The sequence below is a fragment of the Hippocampus zosterae genome, chromosome 19 (genome assembly GCF_025434085.1).
Source record: "Hippocampus zosterae strain Florida chromosome 19, ASM2543408v3, whole genome shotgun sequence".
Taxonomy (NCBI): domain Eukaryota; kingdom Metazoa; phylum Chordata; class Actinopteri; order Syngnathiformes; family Syngnathidae; genus Hippocampus; species Hippocampus zosterae.
Window position 1 is genome coordinate 5,844,159 of NC_067469.1, and position 21,195 is coordinate 5,865,353.

General features: G+C 47.3%; 1 protein-coding gene across 1 annotated transcript in view; it reads left to right on the forward strand.

Moving 5' to 3' along the window:
• fut8b (fucosyltransferase 8b (alpha (1,6) fucosyltransferase)) overlaps positions 1 to 11,787 on the forward strand; it is a 67,809-nt gene extending 56,022 nt beyond the window's left edge. The window contains exons 7-10 of the mRNA XM_052053154.1: positions 3,228 to 3,474; positions 8,410 to 8,586; positions 8,685 to 8,835; positions 10,150 to 11,787. Coding sequence (XP_051909114.1) covers positions 3,228 to 3,474; positions 8,410 to 8,586; positions 8,685 to 8,835; positions 10,150 to 10,488 — 914 coding nt within the window. The 3' untranslated portion in view covers positions 10,489 to 11,787. The remainder of the gene's footprint in view (positions 1 to 3,227; positions 3,475 to 8,409; positions 8,587 to 8,684; positions 8,836 to 10,149) is intronic.
• The last annotated feature ends 9,408 nt before the right edge of the window (positions 11,788 to 21,195 follow it).

A 21,195-nucleotide genomic window follows, 5' to 3' on the forward strand; every position in this document is an offset into this window, starting at 1 on the left:
CCTGTGCGTAACGTTTGCATCCAAATTCCTGGAGAAACACAAAAACGGCCTTTAAAAAAAAAAATAACCCTCGACAATCTTTTAATTTCTATACAAGTGCTATATCAGGACTATGTTCACTGTATCCACCGCCTAAATCCATTTTAGAATTGACCTGAATGAATAACCAAAGTGAACGTTGTGAATCTTGTTTAAGCCTCCCCGTGGGGGATCCGGAACAAAAAAACAGGCAGCGCTGGGTAAAATCAAGTGCAGGAGGCTGCGGTTTTTATGGGAGGATTGACACGTGCCGCTGTCTACACACAGCTTGTGTTTACCCCTCCGCTGCCCCCCCCCCCTCAAAAATAAACAATGGGGTTGCACAGATCAACAGAGTTGTCTGCCTTCAGGCAAAAAATTTTTTAAATCCCTCCTCCTTCAACGGGTTTTGATGCCTCACTGGAATTTAAAGTACCAGTGATGCCCAACAAATAAGAAACGGGAGATTCGGGAAGAATTGCTGCTGCTTTTTTTTTTTTTTTAAACAATTTCTGTCATTCACACTCGCATGTTCAGTCATTCGTACACTGAAATGGAATAGCGGAGACAAAAGATCAATGCGTTGATAAAATACACGAGCGCCGCACATGCAGCAGGACTCATTTATTAGTCTTGAGTTCCGAATCGAAGATGCGATGATTACTAGGTTGGCTTATGGTTTAAAAAAAAAAAAAAAAAAAGAATTGTGTTTGCCTCTGCAAAACTGACAAATCCGAAGCGTTTGCAAAAGACGATAAGTGAATTGGAGGGTTTGACTATCAGGCGTCGTCTGCCTCACGTTCTCATTCGCTATCAATTTCTCTCTGCGTGCCTCGTTGTTCTCGCGGTCGCATCCTTTCAGCTCTTCACCCCCCCCCCCCCCAGCACCTCATTTGACTCATGCTCTCCTGGGTTCTTCCTTCTTATCTGCTGCTCTCGGGGTGCCTCGCCTCTCTTATTCCGCCGCCTTTCATGCGTCCTTTTTGACTATCTGCTCTCTCTGTTTCCGCGCTATGTGTCTCCGCGGCCTCCTATGGATCCATCGACGCCATCTTGCTGCGCCGAGCCGACTGCTTATTCACCGCATACATCCTGCATTCTTATGCCTTGTCTATTTTTTTTATTTTTATTATTTTTTAGTAGGTAGATAAGTTAGGTAGGTTGTCTGGGCCACCGCAGGGAACAAGTGACACATCGACCTTGCTAATGTAGGCCTGTTGCTACCTGACTCGTCCCAATTGTCATGTCTGTTTCATTAACAGTAGGCAAGTGCCATCTTTGCGGCGCGGGGCCGCAGAACGAGGCCCGCAGGCATAAATATGCAAAACCTGTTGTTAATGCTCCCTTTCAAATGCGTGTCCTTATTCTCGCTGCGCCTTATACTTAGCAATGCTTTTTAACGGAGCGGTTGGGAACCGATTTATAGGGGGGGCGTTGTGGGGGGGGGGGCCAGAATTTTGAATTTTATTCACGACCCACCTTCTCGAAATAGCTTTATATTGTTAACCCTCTTCTGTTAAGAGTTTCCCTTCGGGGTGCGAGGCATTTATAGGAATCGTATACGCATCTGTGACTGGGTCTTTTTGTGAGAGAAAACATATAGCTTCGGGGGGGCCGGAATCAAAGATAGTGGAAAAAGTCATTATGGGACCTGCTTGTTTCATCCCTCACATGGGAAATTGCGGAAAACAAAACCTAAAAAGATGGGATTAAAGTAGAAATAACATGCCATGCGCTCGCTTGAGGGATGGCAATGTCGACGGGGAGAGTAGGTCCTTGGAAATGCGCTTGTTGTTTTCTTAGGCACGCTAATTAGGATATAGAAAAGCAAAGTGTGAGTAGAAAATAAAAAGGGGGAAAAAAAAGAAGTTTTCTAGTTTAGCATGTTAGCGGTTAGCATGTTGGTCTCACGGTTCTGAGGAGTTTGAATCTTGGCCCGACAAGCTTCATTTGCCACATTTCGTTACAAAATTGTTAAGCGCGGATCAAACAGCTCATTTCTTGGATCCGACCGACTCATTAACCGAATGTGAAAAAGTTCTCGTTTTACTTGGGAATGTTTAGCCGGAGAGGGTCCAACGTGTAATTAGATGAAGATGGAGGGGAAGGGGGGGGGGGGGGTGTTATTCCTGCGAGATTATGACTCGGTTCATTTGCAAAGTGACTGCAGGAACATCATGTTTGTTGTTCGCTCTTCCTCTTGTCTCTTTGGATTCAGCTCCTGAAATATGTATGAAGCCTTCTAGGTGAAAGCTTTTGGATCTAATTGAGCGGCTGTGGGTGGAAGATCAGTCCATTTGTGCTGGGTCTCGGAGCCATCTTCAGCCCCCCGCTTGTACGTGCACGCCGTGCCGGCATTGTTATGTAAGCGGAGACGTCTATTGTCAAAAAAACAAAATGCGTGTGTCTGCCCCCCTCTGACTTCATTCCATCTGAAGAAAACTGTAAAGTCACGTCCCGGCACTGTGTCCTGCTTGTTCAGTCTGTCGCCAGCGTATGATTCAGCATTGTGACACTCCAAGCGAGGCTCGCCTTTATTTCTGTCCTTGTCCTTTAAACGTGTTTTTATGGGACCCATCATGTCCGAAGCAGAGTTTACACACGCGTTCCCGTTTATTTAGGAAGTGTGCCAATGTTGTTTATAGCAGTATTAGGACCTGTCTCCGGTGCTTTGGCGCCCTCAAAACTGATTATCTGCAAAGGTGGGACATATACACACACACATTTTCTGAAGGTTTTGGAAGCGAAAGTCAAGGTTGTCTTCCAGGTATTTCCCCCGCTGGTGAAATGAGATTATCAGGGGCTGCGTGAACGCGCGTTTGCAGTTTATCGTTTCGCGGTCTTCAGTGAGCGCATACGCGCACGTACACTCGAGTGTACGCGAGTGCGCGCGGTCAAACGGTCGGCCTCGGTGTGTAAGTTGAGCGTTCTGGGGACGCCGCGAGGTTTTTGCTACCCCGAGAGGTGACCTTTACAATCAGCCCGGCTCAACACGTTGCCCGCGGCTCCTGCCAATCTCGACTCAGCCTGGAGTCGCCGATGGCCAAGCGCCCCCCCACACCCCCTCACCATCACCCATCCACATCCTATCTTTGATTCTAAGGAGCCTCCCTTTGCCACGTAGCAAACTTAACTATAATCCCGAAACTGTGAGTAGAAATGATGACAAAGTTCATTCCTAAGGATTCATTCTTCACAACTCTTCGCAGGGGAGGCCCACGATAAGGACGTCCAGGTTGTGGAGTTGCCCATAGTGGACAGTCTTCACCCTCGCCCCCCCTACCTGCCTTTGGCCATTCCCGAGGACCTGGCGCCACGTCTGCACCGCCTGCACGGTGACCCCTCCGTCTGGTGGGTGTCCCAGTTTGTCAAGTATCTGGTGCGGCCTCAGGCCTGGCTCGAGAAGGAAATCCAGCAGACCACTGCCAAACTGGGCTTCAAACACCCCATCATTGGGTAAGGCAAATATTATTATTTTTTTTGCATTTCCCTGATGTCTTTACACCGTTTCTATTGGGCGCTTCCTATCAGCGTTTCAAAGCAAACAGAAGGCCTGCTAATAAGCAAATAAAGACGTGGCTTGCAGCCATTTACTGAGGTTACTATCAGGTTAATCCAACCGAAACGGCTCGATTGTGCATTTTATTCTTTATCGTCTCCGGGCTCCAGAATTAGACTTGTTTGAATAAAATAAGACCCAAAGCAACAATGAAAATTTCCCGGCATAAAAATATGGTCTCTATAGAAACCAGCACCGTGACTCCGCCCCCAATTCCCTGGGGTGGTGTCCCACTTGCTCCTCCTCCTAAAGAGGAGCAAGTGTTGGTATTTCACGTACCTCCTCTGGGTGCCTTCCTGTCCAACCGGGAGGAAACCTCAGAAAGAACTTGGCAACACCGAAGGGATCTCGTGTCAGAGCTGACCCCGGACTGAACATAAGGAGGTGGGACCATGGCCATCTCAATTTCGACCGCTGCCACCTGGACTTGGACGTTTGGAGTTGATAAATGGACAGATGGGCGTGTTATTATTTTTTTTCCTTGTTGCACGGCAACTCGGGGGAACATTTGCATTTTGCCCACGAGCCCATTCTCTTCATGCTGCACTTCCTGCATGGGCTGTTATCGTAACGCGCTCACTCAGCCCAGATGGGAGATTTATCATTCGACGCCCATGTGCATGATGATGAGGGCGCAGCAGGAGAAAAGCTCCGTGTGAGGAAACGTGGCTTTCAGATCCTTTTGCTGAGGTGGACCGAACCTTTCACAATGTCCCGGGAGTCTCCAGCATTGTCCGACTCTACTGGGAAAGCAAAATGTTGAAAGCAAACACCCCGAGACCGCGAAGCCGGGGCTCCGCCCCACGAAGGATTCAAGTTCCTCTCTGGATGCTTTGACCTCACTCATCGCGCCGCCACTCGATGAGCTAATGTTGCAGCAAAGTACCCGGAAGCTTCTGTCAGCATTCGGGGCAAGCAGCGAGAATGTGTGAGCGAGTCGGTCGTGGGCATGTTTGTGAAGTTTGGAAAAGCAGGCGAAAGTTGAGAGGGGCCGCTGGTTTACCCGATAAAATCAAACCCTTGACAATCGACCAAGGAGAAAAGAATCCATTCAATCTTCCTTTCGCACACAGCTTTCAATTTCCGCGTCCGCTTATTGATCTCGTTCCCTATTGATTCTCATTGGGTGTGGGATCCAAAATACCACAAATGGGGTTTGTAAGTTCTCACCCTCTCCCCCGCCCCCTTTTCATACTTCTTTGGAGGAACATTACAGCCGATCTAGTCGGTGCTCATTATCTGTAATGGATCCTTGGGGGGGGGGGGGGGGGCTAGGCGACTTACTTCTCAAAGTATCTCAAGAGACCATTAAGCTGCATGCGGTTTTTGCATACCTATCACGATATCCGAGTGCCTCAGGACATTTTGCAGTGCCACTCTGAAATTGGTCTTGAGGAAATGAAGTACGCTCTCCTATGGCTTTTGGAACCGTCTTGGCGTGGAAGGTTCGGTGGAACACCCCCTGACCAAGAACACCCACCCACCCCCGCCCGCTCCCTCCATACTGCTTACCAGACATTGGCTCGATGCTAAACTGCTAGCGACGAGTTTACGAGGAAGCGTATTTAGTTCGGTTTGCGCCATTTGCTTTGACGGAATGTCCCATCTTTACTATCGTAACCCACTGAAATCCGATCAGGCCGCCTTTCCCTTTCTCGCAAGTTAACAAGCTGCCTCGTGTGCTCTTCCCGTTATTAAGTTGTGCTCAAAGCGTTTGCGGTCACCGCGATCCATTTGGCTTTTGTGCAACGCCAATGCGGCAGCACTTTAGGACCCCCGAGTGATTTTCTTGTGACCACGCCAGGTTATTACTCCCGACTATTTTTTTTCTTTTCTTATTCATTCTTCTTCTTCACGCGCTGTACGCTTCACAACAATTGCAATCGTTTTGTAACGTTGAAAGCATCTTTTAGATGAAACCGTCAGGCTTCAGCAATATAAAAGTTTTATTTTAAGATTCTTGACTGCCGTACAAGTTTAAAATTGTTGTTTGGGTGGCCATTGTCAATAAATAAAGAAAGACCTAAAGGGGGGCGGGGTGGGTGGTTCCGTTTGTGACGCTTGTTTAACTGTTTTCACATCACGCTAAATAGAGAGGAATGCATTGGCGGAATTCTAAATCGGGACGCGCAACTGAATTCATGTATATCCATCCATCCATCCATCCATCATCTACCGCTTATCCGGGGCCGGGTCGCGGGGGCAACAGCTTTAGCAGGGAAGCCCAGACTTCCCTCTCCCTAGCTACTTCGTCCAGCTCTCCCCGGGGATCCCGAGTCGTTCCCAGGCAAGCTGGGTGACATAGTCTCTCCAGCGTGTCCTGGGTTTTCCTCAGGTTCTCCTTCCGGAGGGGCATGACGGGAACACCTCACCGGGGAGGCACTCAGGAGGCATCCGAATCGGATGCCCAAGCCACCTCATCTGGCTCCTCTCGATATGGAGGAGAAGCGGCTCGACTCTGAGCCCCTCCCGGATGACCGAGCTTCTCACCTTATCTCTAAGGGAGCACGGACACCCTGCGGAGAAAACTCATTTCGGCCGCTTGTAACCGTATATCATGTATATCATTAGAGCAAAACTTTGATTCTAAAGAGAGGGGTTTTCTCACCACCCCCCCACCCCCCTCCCACCCAAGCCATGATGGTTGTGGATTATTAGCAGTCAGGCAGCAAGAATAATCATTGCGGTTACACGAGGACACATCAACCAGAGTTGAAAGTGGCTACTAAACCACAAAGTGCTTGCCCCCCCCACTCCTTCCCACGCCTAATCTGCGCAGTCTAACCAGTGCATCATGCAACTACTGAATAAGACAATAGTGTATCTGTCTCACACTCGTAAAGCTGCTAAGTCGAGCGGCCCAGTGATGTTTAAATCCTTTTGATCGTCTTCCAAGGTGCTGACGTCACATGCAAATAAAAGATTTATTTGGTGTATATGGAGTTTTTTTTTGGGGGGGGGGGGGCATGTCTCCAGTGTGGGTGTCTATGAAATACGCTGGCGCACATTGCCAGTATGCTGTCTGAATAGCGCCGCCTGCTATGAAATCAGGTCAGGGGGCTCGGGTGCGGCATGGTGGAGAAATGATGGGCGGGCACGATGGAGTGAGAGAGATGAAAAGCCGGAGTTGACAAACACCCACTCCCACGCGTGACTTCTATCTATTTTTTATTTGCCACCAAAATAAAAGGGTCATTCCTCCAATGCCGACTGATCTCGGGCCCAGTCTATTTATGATTCTGTCTCAGGAAACTCCAAAGTACCCCCCCCCCCTTTTCCCACACTTCCTCCCAAAAGTGTCAGAGGCAGCCCGGAGGCAAGAGGGACCTGGTGGCATCCCTTTTAATTAACTCGGAGCTGTTCGTAGCCCAACACAGATGGTCGGACTGGGCAGTTTCCTGCTGAAAGACTGAAAATGTTTTTTTATTCATCGCATACATTAATTGGAACTGCTATCTTCAAATGTTTTGGTGTTTTTTTGGGGGGGGGGGTGAGTGCGGCACTCAAATAAAATGTTGTAAAATACCCAAATGAGTTGAAATCGGCCGGCATGGCTAACTTAACAACAAATGGTGTCATTTAGCGGACCCAGCCCGGAATCGAACCGTGACCTCTGTACTGTGAGGCAGATGTGCTAACCAGTCCGCTGCCGTGCTGCTTATTTTAAATTAATAATTAGAAGAACATGCAGCGTAACGTCTAACTCACTAAGACTGTGCATAGCAAACAAATAAATGAATCGTGGTGGGCAAAATACGCACAATTAAGGCAAAGTAAGCCAATTAGCCACTCGGGTAAGAACCCGTCATGATTGAAAATGTGTCATAACAAATGAGCCCCCACCCCCCTCCCCCCAATAGATTTTGCAATTTTCATTTCTTCCTCGAGGCCACAAGTCACACAATACAGATGTGGCTGGTTGCTTCGGTACTGTCGCAGTTGGAGATGGAATAAAAAATTGGGTTGCGGCATCTATCAGTTTGAGGCATGCGGCGGCGTCAGGAGAGGACGTATGCGCGTTTTCATCCCGTACCTCCTTTTTATATATTTTTTTTTCCCACCTTCATAGATGCCGTCTGCTCCCCGCTCCGTCCTGGATTGCTGGAAGGAATGACACAGAAAAAAAAAAAAAAACGGAATTGTTGCTTATTTCTGCTGCTGGCTTGTCCTACATACGCCAATTCAATCCATCCTGTGTGTCTGCAAACACCTTCTATCACCGCGATTCATTTGGTGGTCTATATGAGGAGATTGGCACGGCACAAATGGAAGGAAGTAGGTCACAGGGTGACGCCATCAATGGCGTTCATCGGACACCGACGGGACTCAAAGAAAATCTGGACTCGGGGGGGGGGGGGGGGCCTCAATTGACACCGTTAAAAGCGACGCCTCCGCCACCTCTCCTTTGCCGAGATAATCCATCCACCTCACAGATGTGGCATATCAACATGCTGATTATCCGGCATGATTATTGCGCGGTTGCGCCTCGGGCCTCCCGCAGGGAAAGCGTGGCGGGTCGTTTGGAGTCTTTTACGTGCGGAATGCAGAATCAAATGAACTTAGTGGAACGTGAACGCATTTGTGCGGATCTATGCCGTTCACAGCAAATGATAGATGATGATGATGATGATGATGATGCATTGTCATCTGTGACCGGGCTTGTCTTTGTCACCAAGTTTATCGAGTGGACTCACAAGTCAAATGAAACCTTTATTCGTTTGCTTCCATCTTGAATTTGTCAGTCGAGCCTTCAAAAGGAGCTTGATAGGAAAACGTAACGACGAAAGCCGCGGTGATCGAAATTCAATTTGTCTGAACCCCGTTTTCTGCAGCGTCCACGTGAGGAGGACGGACAAAGTGGGCACGGAGGCAGCCTTCCACCCCATCGAGGAGTACATGTTGCACGTGGAGGAGCAATTCCAACATCTGGGCCGCCATGCCCACGTGGACAAGAAACGAGTCTACCTCGCCACGGACGACCCCTCCTTGCTGCAGGAAGCCAAAACTAAGTCAGTCTCCAAGATACTATCTATTTGATTTCCTAGCAAAGCTTGTCCCCCCCCACCCCTCGCGCCTGACTCGCTTGTTCCGCGCTCGCCCTCTTGAGGTATCCTGACTATGAGTTCATCAGTGACAACTCCATCTCGTGGTCTGCGGGCCTTCACAACCGCTACACTGAGAACTCTCTGAGAGGGGTCATCCTGGACATCCACTTCCTTTCCCAGACGGACTTCTTGGTCTGCACCTTCTCCTCCCAGGTCAGTGCACCTGTTTTGAGCGTCAAAAACGACGCAATCTTGCCCCCATTATTCGCCAGCAATAGCAAGTAATTGACAGCGTCCCTATCTAAGCTACTGGCAAAGCACTACTTTTATCCAAATGAAGCTCCGCAACTTATTTCTACACACTGATCACCAAAGAATGACAAATTGTCATCTGCTCGAGCAATCAAATATTGAGTTAAGTTGCCGTATTTTCCGCATGACAAGGCGCCACTAGATGGTGCTGCACTAAAGGGAATACAATACAATACAATACAGCATTATCTTCTGAAACTCAGCCGGGATAGACTCCAGCTCACCCGCGACTGATGAAGACAAACCACGTCGAAAATGGATTGTCGTACTCGTTATCAAAAGAATCACGACCCAGATTCTGGATCCAAATCCCGGATGACTCACTTTTGAGTCAAATAAAACACACGTTTCCGATAAAATATTCACAACTCGTGCTGGCAGGCAACTTCTTTTGTCGTTGAAGTCACACATTGAACTTTTCCTTGCATTTACTGCAGATGCGACAAAAATGTAGTGAACCGCGGGGAGGGGTGGGGGCACTCTGGAAGGTAATAAAGCAACAGTACTTCACATGCCCTGAAAAATATACTGTAGGTACATCGACTTATTAACATAGAATTATTGTACTCGGATTTCATGAACAAGGAAATGACTGGATATTAACCAGTGTTTAAACACGTTCAGCAAATAGAGCGTGTTTTTTTTTTTTTTTTTTTTTTTTTGCAGCTCGCATCAAGGAACAGGGAGCGTTTAGACCAGTTGCCATAGCGACACTTCATTTACAGAAATATTCCTCGCCGGCTGCTCTTTTAAAGTCTCGTCGTTTATATGGTGCGTGTTGGCTGCAGTTGGCGTCTGTTTGACTGAATGAACAAAAATAACTCCCAAGTCAAAAGACGTGCACGTCTGAAAGAAGCAAGTCAAAAGAGCCCGTCGTCCTAATTTATCCACGAGGGGAAAAGTGGTTTGGACAAAACCAAATAAAAGCAAGCGGAATCAGAATTATAATCCTTCTCCATCCTCGCAAATGCCCATTAAGACACAATGTCCAAGTATTTTTATTGTTTTGTTGCCCCATGCCATGCATACATTTATGTAAAGCTAAATCTAAAGCAACATTCGCCAGTTTGGTTTTCACCCCAAAAAGAGGACCTTGAATAAAAATCACCTAATTTGAATCCGCACTTGCCATATTGAGGACAAAGAAATGGCGAGTCGAGTTCTCGGTTCAGCCTAAACCAAGGTTGGGCTGCGTTTCATCCCTCTTCATCTCAGGTGTGCCGCGTGGCCTACGAGATCATGCAGACCCTTCACCCGGACGCGTCGTCTTTCTTCTACTCGCTGGACGACATCTACTACTTCGGAGGCCAGAACGCCCACAACCAGATCGCCGTGTACCCCCACCAGCCGCGCAACGGCGAGGACATCCCGCTGGAGCCCGGCGACGTGATCGGCGTGGCCGGCAACCACTGGGACGGATACTCCAAGGGCATCAACCGCAAACTGGGCCGCACCGGCCTCTACCCTTCCTACAAGGTCAAAGAGAAGATCGAGACGGTCAAGTACCCCACCTACCCCGAAGCCGACAAACTGCTCGAGTCCCACAAGAAATGAAAAGGGGTAGGGGGAAAAAGTATCAAAATCCCCCCCCCCACCCCAAAAAAAAAAAAGCATCCGAAGATGAGGAGGAGAAAGCTGTAGACTCCGGTTTCCGGGGAAGGAGTTTATTTTAATTTTTTTTTGTACAGAAGGAAGAGAGGCCTGCCTAGCACGCTAGATGAGACGAAAGGACCTGCAACCATGGGTGACAGGACTGCACTCTGTGTGTGTGTGTGTGTGTGTGTGTGTGTGTGCGAGAACGTGTATGGAGGTGTGTGCACTTGTGCTTGTGTCAGGTCAGAGAGAGGACTTGCACCACTACCCCCCCCCCCCCATCTGACGCATTCAAGCAGGGTCTGTTGAGTCTGTAGATTTTAAATAAACTGAGAAAACGTGACCAAAAAAAAAAAAAACTGTCCCGGGACAGAGCGGATCTTTACTGTAAAGACTGGAAAAAAAGCCCCCCCCCCCCGACAACCCTCCTCCAGCCTCTCACCCCGCCCCCATTTCCCAGTTTGCAAAACTGGCGGGAAAAAAAAGTGTTTTATTTAATTCCTTGTGGTTTTTAATTCTATACTTGCCTTTTGTTTTTGTTTTCTCTTTTTGTTTTGTTACCGAATGTACTGTATTCTCTTTTGGCCACGCTGCACTCCCATGTAATTCCTCCAACTCGTCCCACGTGCAATTAATTTTCATATTCCACATCGTGCTTTTAATTCTTTTTTTTTTTTTTTTGCTGCCTGTGCGATGTGTACTGTATCACGTGTGTGTGTGTGCGTGTGTGTGAGATAGAGATGATGTGTGTGTGTGTGTGTGTGTGTGTGTGCTGCTTTCAAGGGGCCATGTTAGCAACCTGCCTGGTGCCTGCCTTTTTTTTTTTTTTTTTCTCCCACCGCCTCCGGACTCAATTGTGTTTGTGTGCCTGGCAGCGTTGCGAGGGCGGGGGGGAATGGTGTGTGTGTGTGTGTGTGTGTGTGTGTGTGTCTGTCTGCGTGCGTATATGTGTGTATGTTGGGGGCACTTTGGACAATGGAGAAGCTGGGTCACCCCCCCACCTCGCCCCCTGCCTCGTGAACAATGGTCAGATTATTAGGATGATGATGCACATCAACACGCTAGCCAAATGAAGCACTCCGCGGCTCTCTTCAGTTCCATCCTTTTATTTTTATTTTTTTCAACTCTTTTAAAATGAAAGAGGGCAAATGTGTTTTTAAAACGATATCGCTGTCTCTTCTCGAAAGCCATCATTTCATGACTTATGTTCCTTGGCATTGTCTTTGATGACCACACAATCGAATAAACTTGAGAAACCGACGCTGGTTTTCTGTTGAGCTTGTTGCGGGAGTCACCGAGGTGGAAAAAAAAAAAAGACCAATTCGATGATTTGAAAATGTGATGTCCTGTATGCTTTGAAATGGTGAATGTTTTTTTTTTTTCTCCACACAATCTCGTATTTTCCAGGTCAAATGTTCTTTTTTTTCAGTGGTGCAATTTGGAGCTCCAAACATCAAGCGTGACATCATCAGACTTGAGGTCAGTGGGCGTCTTGTGATAAGTTGAAATGTGAACATTTTTTTCATGGTTTTAACTTCCAAATGAATGTGTTTTCTCTCCCCCCCCCAACCCCAAAAAGAAGCTCAATTTGTCTTCAGATAGGCATCTCCAATTGACCCCATGACCCCGGTGTCCCACGAGCCCTCCCGCTCCGAGCATTACTGGCCTACTTCCTGCACGTCTTGACTCCTTTCTAAATCTCTTTGTCTTATTTATGTGATGTCTTGTTGCTTACTCACTCGGGGGGGGGGGGCTCGGGGAGTTTCATCAGAGATGGCGCTTTAATTTCGCTCTCCGCACGCTTCATTGAATACTCATAAAAAAGAATCGCTGGCTTCCGACGTTTTTCTGCACGGGCGAGTCATAATAATTGTATGGGTTTTGTTTCCCCTGCCCCCCCCCCCCCACCCCCATGCTCGACAACAGTCCACAGCCAATTTCGAGCGTGTTGACCAAGAATTGGTAAGGCACGGCACTGTATCAAGCGTCTCATTTGAAAGGGAGCCAGTCCCCGCTCGGGCTCTCCAACCGCACGTGCTAACCGGAGGCCACTTTAATTAAGATGTGCTCATCGCTGTCACGCAGTCGTTTAAGAGAGACGTTCGCTCACTTCATTATTCTCCTAATTGGCCGCCCAACCTGATGGAGCCTGCGGATTTTTAGAAGGCACCTTCTTTTTATCGCGTCTTCCGAGTTTGACTTTTGTTCACCGGGGGAACACAGCGTAGGCCTTTGCGGGTCACTAACCCCCGACGTACGTTCGTTGCGCCATCAAACAAAGCCAATGATTCAAAAATAAATTGACGTACGTCTTATTCTGGATCCGCACGAAAAAGTAACGTGTACATTCGGGGGAAGTCATAGACCCTGCAAGCTAACGTCAGTAAAATACGCTCTGCGCCATCACACCGCGGAGCATCAATCTTGCAAGAGACAAGCGATTTCATTCCGAGTGACTCGTGCAAAATGGGGGGGGGGGAGGAAATACAAATGAGTCCCGTCGGCGCGGCGCTGGAGTCGCATCCGAGTGTCACCCTTGCGCAAAGGTAGATAGTAAGGACTTCATCATTCTGCCATCGGCCTTAAATCAACCCAGCAGTTGGTCTTCGCCGCTTGACATTTATCAGATGAGCATCGGAAACCTCCTCCTTGTAAACCGCGCGCTGTAAAGAGAATTCCCGGCGAGGCGGAGGCGCTCGGCAGCCGGGGGAGCGACAAAAGGGCTTTCGTTTTGGCACATGGAGAGCAAGCACGTGTCGAGGATTTTTGGTGGGATGCCCACTGGGGGGGGGGGGTGGCGACAATGAGGCACACGAGAAGTTGAGTTTACGTTTGATGGGCTCTATAAAAAGCCGTTTGCCGGCCAGCGTTTTAAAAGTACACCGGTGGACTTTTAAAAACAAATCACGTCGGCGCCCGTGTGCGGAGTTTCAACGAGGGCCGTGCGCGTCGAAATGTGTGCTGGTTGAAGGAAGTTCACAGAGGCCGCTCGCTCCAAATTGCGATCGCTTTGCACTGACAATGAGCTGGGTGACGTCCTGCTGCAAAGCATTTGATCCCGAGCAGTCTGTCATTTTTAAACCCACGAAAACCTCAATGAACTCTGTGGGAGAAAAAAAAATGAAGACAGCAAACAAAGCAATTTGCCAAACATTCAGTCATATGCTCGTTTCTGTTTGTTTCCTTGCTTGGACTCCAATTTGGCAGAAGTGTGTGAGCGTGTGTATTAAATAAGGTCTTGTTTGCTGATGCCTCTCGTTGGAACGTTCGCCCACTCAATCTGCCGTGCTTTTTTCTTTCCTTCTCGCGCGTCCTTTCCGTGTGAAACTTTCCATCTCGGCATTGAGTGTTGATGTGTCACGCAATTGCACGCCATTACCTTCCTACGTGCAGCCCACCGGTGCCCTTCACCACCACCACCTCCTCCGCCGGATGACGACAGCGCTCACTCGGGTGAGTACGATGTTTTTTAAGACAACAAAAAAATTACCCATAAGGAATATGAGTGAATAAATGAAAGTCAAGTCCACAGTATTTATAGAGCACTTTCAAACAGCCATCGCTGCATACAAAGTGCTGTGCATGGAGCAATTTAACATGCACAATAAACAGTAAAACAAATCGGTAATAAAGGCGGTAGAAAGCACCAAACAGTAAAATCAAGAACAAATTAAGTCATGCTGAGTCGAATGCCAAAGAATACAAAGTGAGCAATGTCATGTTCCTACAGGATATCTCCACCAGGCCAAATCTGTGTCCTGCGTTGATTTTTATATTTTCGATAAAGTGCTATTTGGGAGGGGGGGGGGGCTGGGAGCACTTAGGACTATCACACTTCCTAACCAGATGTATGACAAACAAAAAGTTCATGCAGTCTTCCAATGGTTGTCATGAGTTTGAATCATTGAATCCCATCCCCAATTCCGAGGGTGTGCACACTTTTACAACCCCCATGATCTCTGTTCATTTTTTGTGACTTTTGTTTTTCGCCACATAGATGGTGAAAACAATGGTTTAAATGATTGATCTTTCCCTGTTTTTATCACACACACAGCAAATGGCGATTGAACAGGGTGTGTAGACTTTTTATATATCCCCCGTATGTCACCGTCAAGTAAACGTCCATCGTGATGCGACGCCGGCAGCGGGGCGACGGAGAAACCCCAGCCGCTCCTCCCCGTCGCCGCCGCCCCGCCTTGCCGTGATGACCATTAGCGTCTGGCTGCGGCTGCGGGAGATAACAGCTGATTTAGGGGCCCCCGTACCTTGACACAGCCAGAGAGAAATAGCCAGCTGCTGCTTATCGCACTCTTTGCCATCCTCCACTCACTTTTACATTAGGCTCACCTATTCAAAGCCATCTGTCTTGCCGATAAAAAAAAAAAAAACACTTCCAGAGAGGGCGTCGCTTAAACTGTCATCACCGTTTGCGGAGCGACAGAGGGAGGCGGCACTTAGTCGGAAGGCTTTCTCCGCACCCAATAACAGCCCGGGGGCCGCACAAAGGGGACTCGACGACAAAGGGCCGCGCTCACAAAGCTGACGGCGGAGTGTTCTGATACCATCCCCGGGTCTCGTGGCAAATCAATGGGTTGTTTTTTTTTTTTTTCTTGCTCAAATGAACGCGGCAGGCTGAATCGTCGAAACAGGCGAGCCTATATCGCGACATCAAATCTCTGCAGACTTTATCATTTATCAAACAAAAGGGGAGGTGGTGGACTTACCAGTCCAGTGACAGAAATGTCATTCACATCGACTTCTCTCGATGTAAAGACAGAAGCATGTCAATTCATTCATTCATTCATTTATTCATCTTCCGAGCCGCTTGATCCTCACTAGAGTCGCGGGGGGTGCTGGAGCCTATCCCAGCCGTCTCCGGGCAGTAGGCGGGGGACACCCTGAATCGGTTGCCAGCCAATCGCAGGGCACACAGAAACGAACACCCATTCGCACTCACACTCGCACCTAGGGACAATTTAGAGTGTTCAATCAGCCTGCCATGCATGTTTTTGGAATGTGGGAGGAAACCGGAGCACCCGGAGAAAACCCACGCAGGCCCGGGGAGAACATGCAAACTCCACACAGGGAGGCCGGAGCTGGAATCGAACCCGGTACCTCTGCACTGTGAAGCTGACGTGCTAACCACTGGACTACCGGTACCGGGCCGCGCATGTCAATTCAGAAAATGTCTAATCGTAGTTAGTGGATAGTGGCCATTTTCCTTCAGTCTTCGTCTGCTCTGTAATTTCTGTGTACAAGCGTAATGGCACTTTCTTGCGTCTGGGCTTCGATAGCAAGAGCGACAAGATGGCTGCCCTTTCCTTTTCTCTCTGCTAATCGCAGAAGCAATTTACTCTTCTTTACGCCGTCGTCTAAAAAGCTCCTGATTGCAGATTATGACCCGAGTCTTAAGTGCGCGCGGCCGTTGTAAAGCCGCGCTCGATCGAAATGCCTCCTCCTCGTCTGTGTGAACCTTGACCCCGGCAATCAATTTGGATGGCGTCCAGGGTGGTTTTACCCCAGCAGATTTTCTGAGAAGTAGGAACTATCCCACGTGGAACAGAATCCCTATGCGAGAAATGACGTTTCCTCGAAGTGTGAATAAACGTATGGTTGAACGGTTAGCACACGCTTGTGAGGAAAAGCCGATTAGAAAATGACTCCTGTTAAAATCTACAGTCCTGTGTGACCCCAGCTGCCGTGTTCGTTCGGAAACCTTCTGTACAATTTCTACTCATTCTTGCTAGGAAAATATCTCTTGAGTTTCACCACTTTTGTTCAAACGGTAACAAAAGCATCTGGCAAGCATGACCTTCGCCTTCCTTGAACAGTTTATTTTTTTGCTGGAGGACTCAAATTTTTTTTTTGTCAGCCAAAAAACGCTAACTAACTAAAGCATTTTTCACAAAGCCTCTGTTTCTTTAAAAAGTCTCATCTTTCAAAAGTGTTTTTTTTTTTGTAATTGTCTCCCTGGGTTGTTCTGTTAGTCATCCTGTCTTTGAGTATTATCCATATATTATATATGACCTATGACCTTGTAAAACGTTTTTTTTTCCTCCCCCATTTCCTACGTCGGTTATCTGAATTTGTGTTGTTCGTCCGCCGAGTGCGTTTGTAATGCGTTATGTGCAAACAGTCCTTTTCTCACCGACCTTGCTTGATGCTGCCTTTCATGTGTTTCGCTTTGTGTTGATTGTTCCAACGCGCATACAGCGTCAACGTGATGTACTCCCGCGGCGGTGCCTTTTCAAACACGGTTGTTCTGAAGTATTGTTACTTTCCTAATTGCTACTTTGAGCGTGCGTTCGGAGCGCGAGGGCATTCAACAGAAATGTTTGCACGTGGCGCTTCAAGCTTTTTATTCTCCCTCGCCCCATTCAAAGCCGCGACACCTCCGCACGTGCCCCCTGCGGCCCCACCGCTCGGCATGAGAGCGGGCGGAAATTACGAGTAGATATTTATGAGCATGAGTGAGCACGTGATTAATCAGCCGCGCAGTGAGGGGGCTTCTTGATTTCATATGTTGAGCGGAGGAAAAAAAAAATCTTGCCCAGATGTTCAGATGTGATTACTTGACACGCATTTTTTTTTCAAATCGACCAGAATTTCAACCGGCCAATGTTTTCTACCGCTGACTCGCATTTCTGTCGTCTTTTCCGAAGTTGGGACACAATCATTCTAAATATCGTGACACTGTGCCTCTTGTTTGCAATGGCGTCTTTGTCTCGGCTAGCTAACGGCTAACACCACCAAGTACCCGCAATGAATGTGACTGGTACTACCCTCTTAGAAGTCAACCTGTTCGAGGACGTCATCAAACATAATTGTAAAAGCGTCTCCGCATTAATAGCGACGCTGTTAGTTCACTTTTGACCGGTGCGCAGCGTGAGCTTCAAAAGGCTAATCGGCGAGCTAATGAGTTCTCTCTACCCGCACCAACGGGGAGGCCTTCTTTGCGGCTTTGGCAACGAAAGCAGGCCGCCTGCAGATTGAGATAGGAACGTGCTATTTGACAATCGCGGTGCTAATGAACCTGCTGAGCAGGCATATTCGATGACAAATTACTCTTTGAATTACATCGGATACATGGATACAGCCACAAAAAGTAATAATAATAATGCATTTTATTTAAAAGCGCCTTTCATGTCACCCAAGGACACTGTACAAACAATAAGAAAATACAATGTAAAAATTTGTAAACGAGATGTTATATAAAAAAAGGACAAAAACATAGGAAATGGATGAGCTACGTGTTGTAGGCAATCCTGAACAGGTGTGTTTTTAGTCGGGACTTGAAAGTGGAAAGAGGTGTGCAGTTTTGGAGGTCCGGAGGTAGGTTGTTCCAGAGCTTTGGAGCAGCGTGACTGAAGTCTCACATGGTTCTTTGTGCGCACACCGGGTCATATTTCATTTGGAGACGATTTAACAGTTTGCTTGGTTATTTGTTTATTATTTAGGTGGTGAGTTTTGTGCATGTGGACGCACACTTCCAACAGCCTTGGCTGACTGATTCGGGGGGGGTGCTCCAATCTGCTCTGATTATCTGCTGTAGGCCTCTGCGTGTACCCGAAGTCGAAGGAAAATTGTGAAAAGGTAAAATGTTTTCCCCCTGACTAGTCCAAGCTGCTTTGTCTTGCCCGTGGGCAAGGACGAGACGGCGAGCAGTCCTCATCCGAGATGAATAATGCACCATTCCAAGTCCCCGCGACTGATCCGAGCCCCCCGCGAGAGCCCCAAGCTACGTCGTTACCTCCATGTAAAAGCTTCTGCGGCTGTGCCTTCTTGCACAAAACTCAGAGCGCACGGCGTGCAACTAAAATCCTCATCAAGCTATCCCAAAAGAGTTGCCGTGAACAGTTGAGGAGGGGGTGGGGGGTGGGGTGGCGGTAACAGCACACAAGGGTGTCACGATCAATATTCCGAGGAGTGCTCGCCAAGGCTCCGCTTGAGATACGGTAAAGACGGATCTTATCCAGAATCCGAACGTGTTTGTCAAAGCAGCGGCGAGAACGATGGAGAGAGTCCAACACAGACTCAGACTTTACTGGGGACAAATGGAGGAGAATACGCGGTGAATAATTTACACAGGCCAAAAATAACTTTTAAAAAAAACAGACTGTTGTCATCTTTCTGTAGAATCCGCGAAACAAAAGCAACAAGGGAGCCAGAGTGAATTGGCGATACACAACATGTAAATCTTCCCATTAATCAAGTGATGGCGCTCAAGTGATGATGATCTCATTTCAATTTACTGCCATTGTACTTATCGTGAAATCTGCAGCTGTGTAATGGAACATGAGGCTCGCTGGGGACCTTGACTGTTGAATGACTGACATGTGGATGCACAGGTGCATAGAATCCATCAAATGGAAGAACGTTACAACGTTATATCACGATATGTCACCGGTATATAGAGATCAGCGCCGAGTATATTCGTAATATCGGTTTAAATAGCCGTAGATCAGGGGTCTCCAACGTGGTGCCCGCGAGCACCAGGTAGCCCGTGAGGACCACACCAGTAGCCCGCCAGTGCTAGGATTGTGATTTGCTCGTAGAAATTATGATTTAAAAATGCAAACATGGGCCGTATTATAGATTCTATAGCTACCTATTTAGCTATCTAACTAGCTAGCTACAGTATATATCTAGCTAGCTAATGTTCTAATATTATTAAATGTAATTTGTACAAATGTTATTTCAGACGCGTATCAATTTGGTAGCCCTTCACACAATCAGGACACATGAAGTAGCTCTCACTCTCAAAAAGTTTGGTGACCCCTGCCGTAGATGGTCTCACCTTAAACGGAAACCTGTTTTGCTTTTCTTCTTCTGTCCAGCTTGGAACAAAACACTTGAGAACGTGACACCGTTTTCACGTAAAGGTCACAGATGACAAATTTGTCCGACTTCAACTAATGCAAGGATGTAAATGTGAATTCGAGCGGCTTCTGTTCACAGCGCGGCGGGTGACTCATAGATCATCTTGAAGGTTAGTATACAAGCTGTATTACCATGCGCGCATCATCATAGAGCCCCGCGCACGCTCTTGTAAAAGACTTGGTGAAAGGTTTTTTTTTTTTGGTTGTTGTTTGTTTGATTAATGGTACACCTCCGGAGACCTACATGAAAGGCATTCTATGCACTCTGCTGCGGCTAATTTAATCGACCTGGTTTGCATGAAATAAACAAAATTTCATGATTTGAACTCTCCCATTTATTCATGTCATTTTTCTTACAGTGCGTACTTTTCGGTATTTAACTTTGCACTGGTATCAAAGAGAGATAAAGCTAAGTGGGAGCCATTCATCTGGAATCCTTCAAAATCATTCCGTTTAGATGATGGGCGAAAAAAAGGGGTCATGACGCTAGAATTTAAAAAACGAAAAAAAAATTCTAAACTGACTGATACTTCTAATCTACGTGATCTGATTTCGGGTAATTTAATGCTAGCAATGTTGGGGTGGGCTCGTTTCTGTGCCCAGTGCACGAAGGAAGGTCCTTAGAGGCACGCTCGTATGAGTTTGATGTGGAATAACACGCACAAAGATCTCAAGCCAAGCAAACAACTTTCAGTTGAACTTGAACTGAAATGATGAGCTCGGCCCTCTTTCAGGTCCAACATCGGGGGCGGTAACAAAAAAAAATCACATCAAGCTGCAACAAACAGTTTGTGGGTCTTGTTAAAAAAAAGAAGTTAAAAAAGAACAAATTGGGGATGTGTGGTGCATGCAAGTGGTGTGCCTCAGGAGTCATACACGAGTACTCCACACTTACGATTTAATTGGCCCCAAGACAGGCTTTAAATCTTGTGTTCAACGCCGAATTGTGACATGGCGCATAGCGGCCTGTCAAAGAAAAGCCAGTGGCTCTTTTAATTCCACCTCAACAGAGTTGGACCTCTCTAGGCAGATGTTAAAAGTTGAGGATTAGCATGATGCAATATTGGCATTGTTAATATACTTTGAATGATTACATGCTAATTATGTGCAGTAAAAAGTACAACCCATGCTGCTGAAATAATTTTATCTATCATTCAATTCCATCTCTTCACAAATTTCTCACTTCCGTGACACATTTCTCAGGTCTTTGTTAGTTTGGTGGCACTGTTTCCACGTTTACCATCAAGTTTAATTCAGAACGGCCAGGTGCTTTCTTACTGCCAGGGGACTGAGAAATAACAACGAGCACAAAATCTCATTGGCAGAGGTAACATGATTATTGGATGTCACACTGTGTTTATCTTTGTGCTTGTCTGGTACTTTTCTTTCTTTTTTTTCCTTCATAGTAAGAAGCAGAAAAGGACAACAAAATCTGGCAGCAGCAGCAGCAGGGACAACATTCTGGTAGTGATTGGAAAAATCAATTTTAGGAGAGAGGAAATCGTGCAAGAGGAGGCTAAAACAGATTGTATCTGTGTGTGGGGGGGGGGGGCGGTGGGGGGGGGGGGGGGTTAGCTGGAGCATGACTGTCAGATAGATGCTGCTCACCTGGTCAAACTGTTGTATACCTACCAAATTGTATTTGCCTATTTTCTCCTGTTCTGTCAAATCTGGCTGTAGTCTGATTTGTCATCGCCATCTACCTGCCCGTGTTGTCCGTGGCTGAATTTTGTGAGCAGAACAGACATCACTGATTTGGAAACCTTCACATTTTGTGGATTTTGAACAG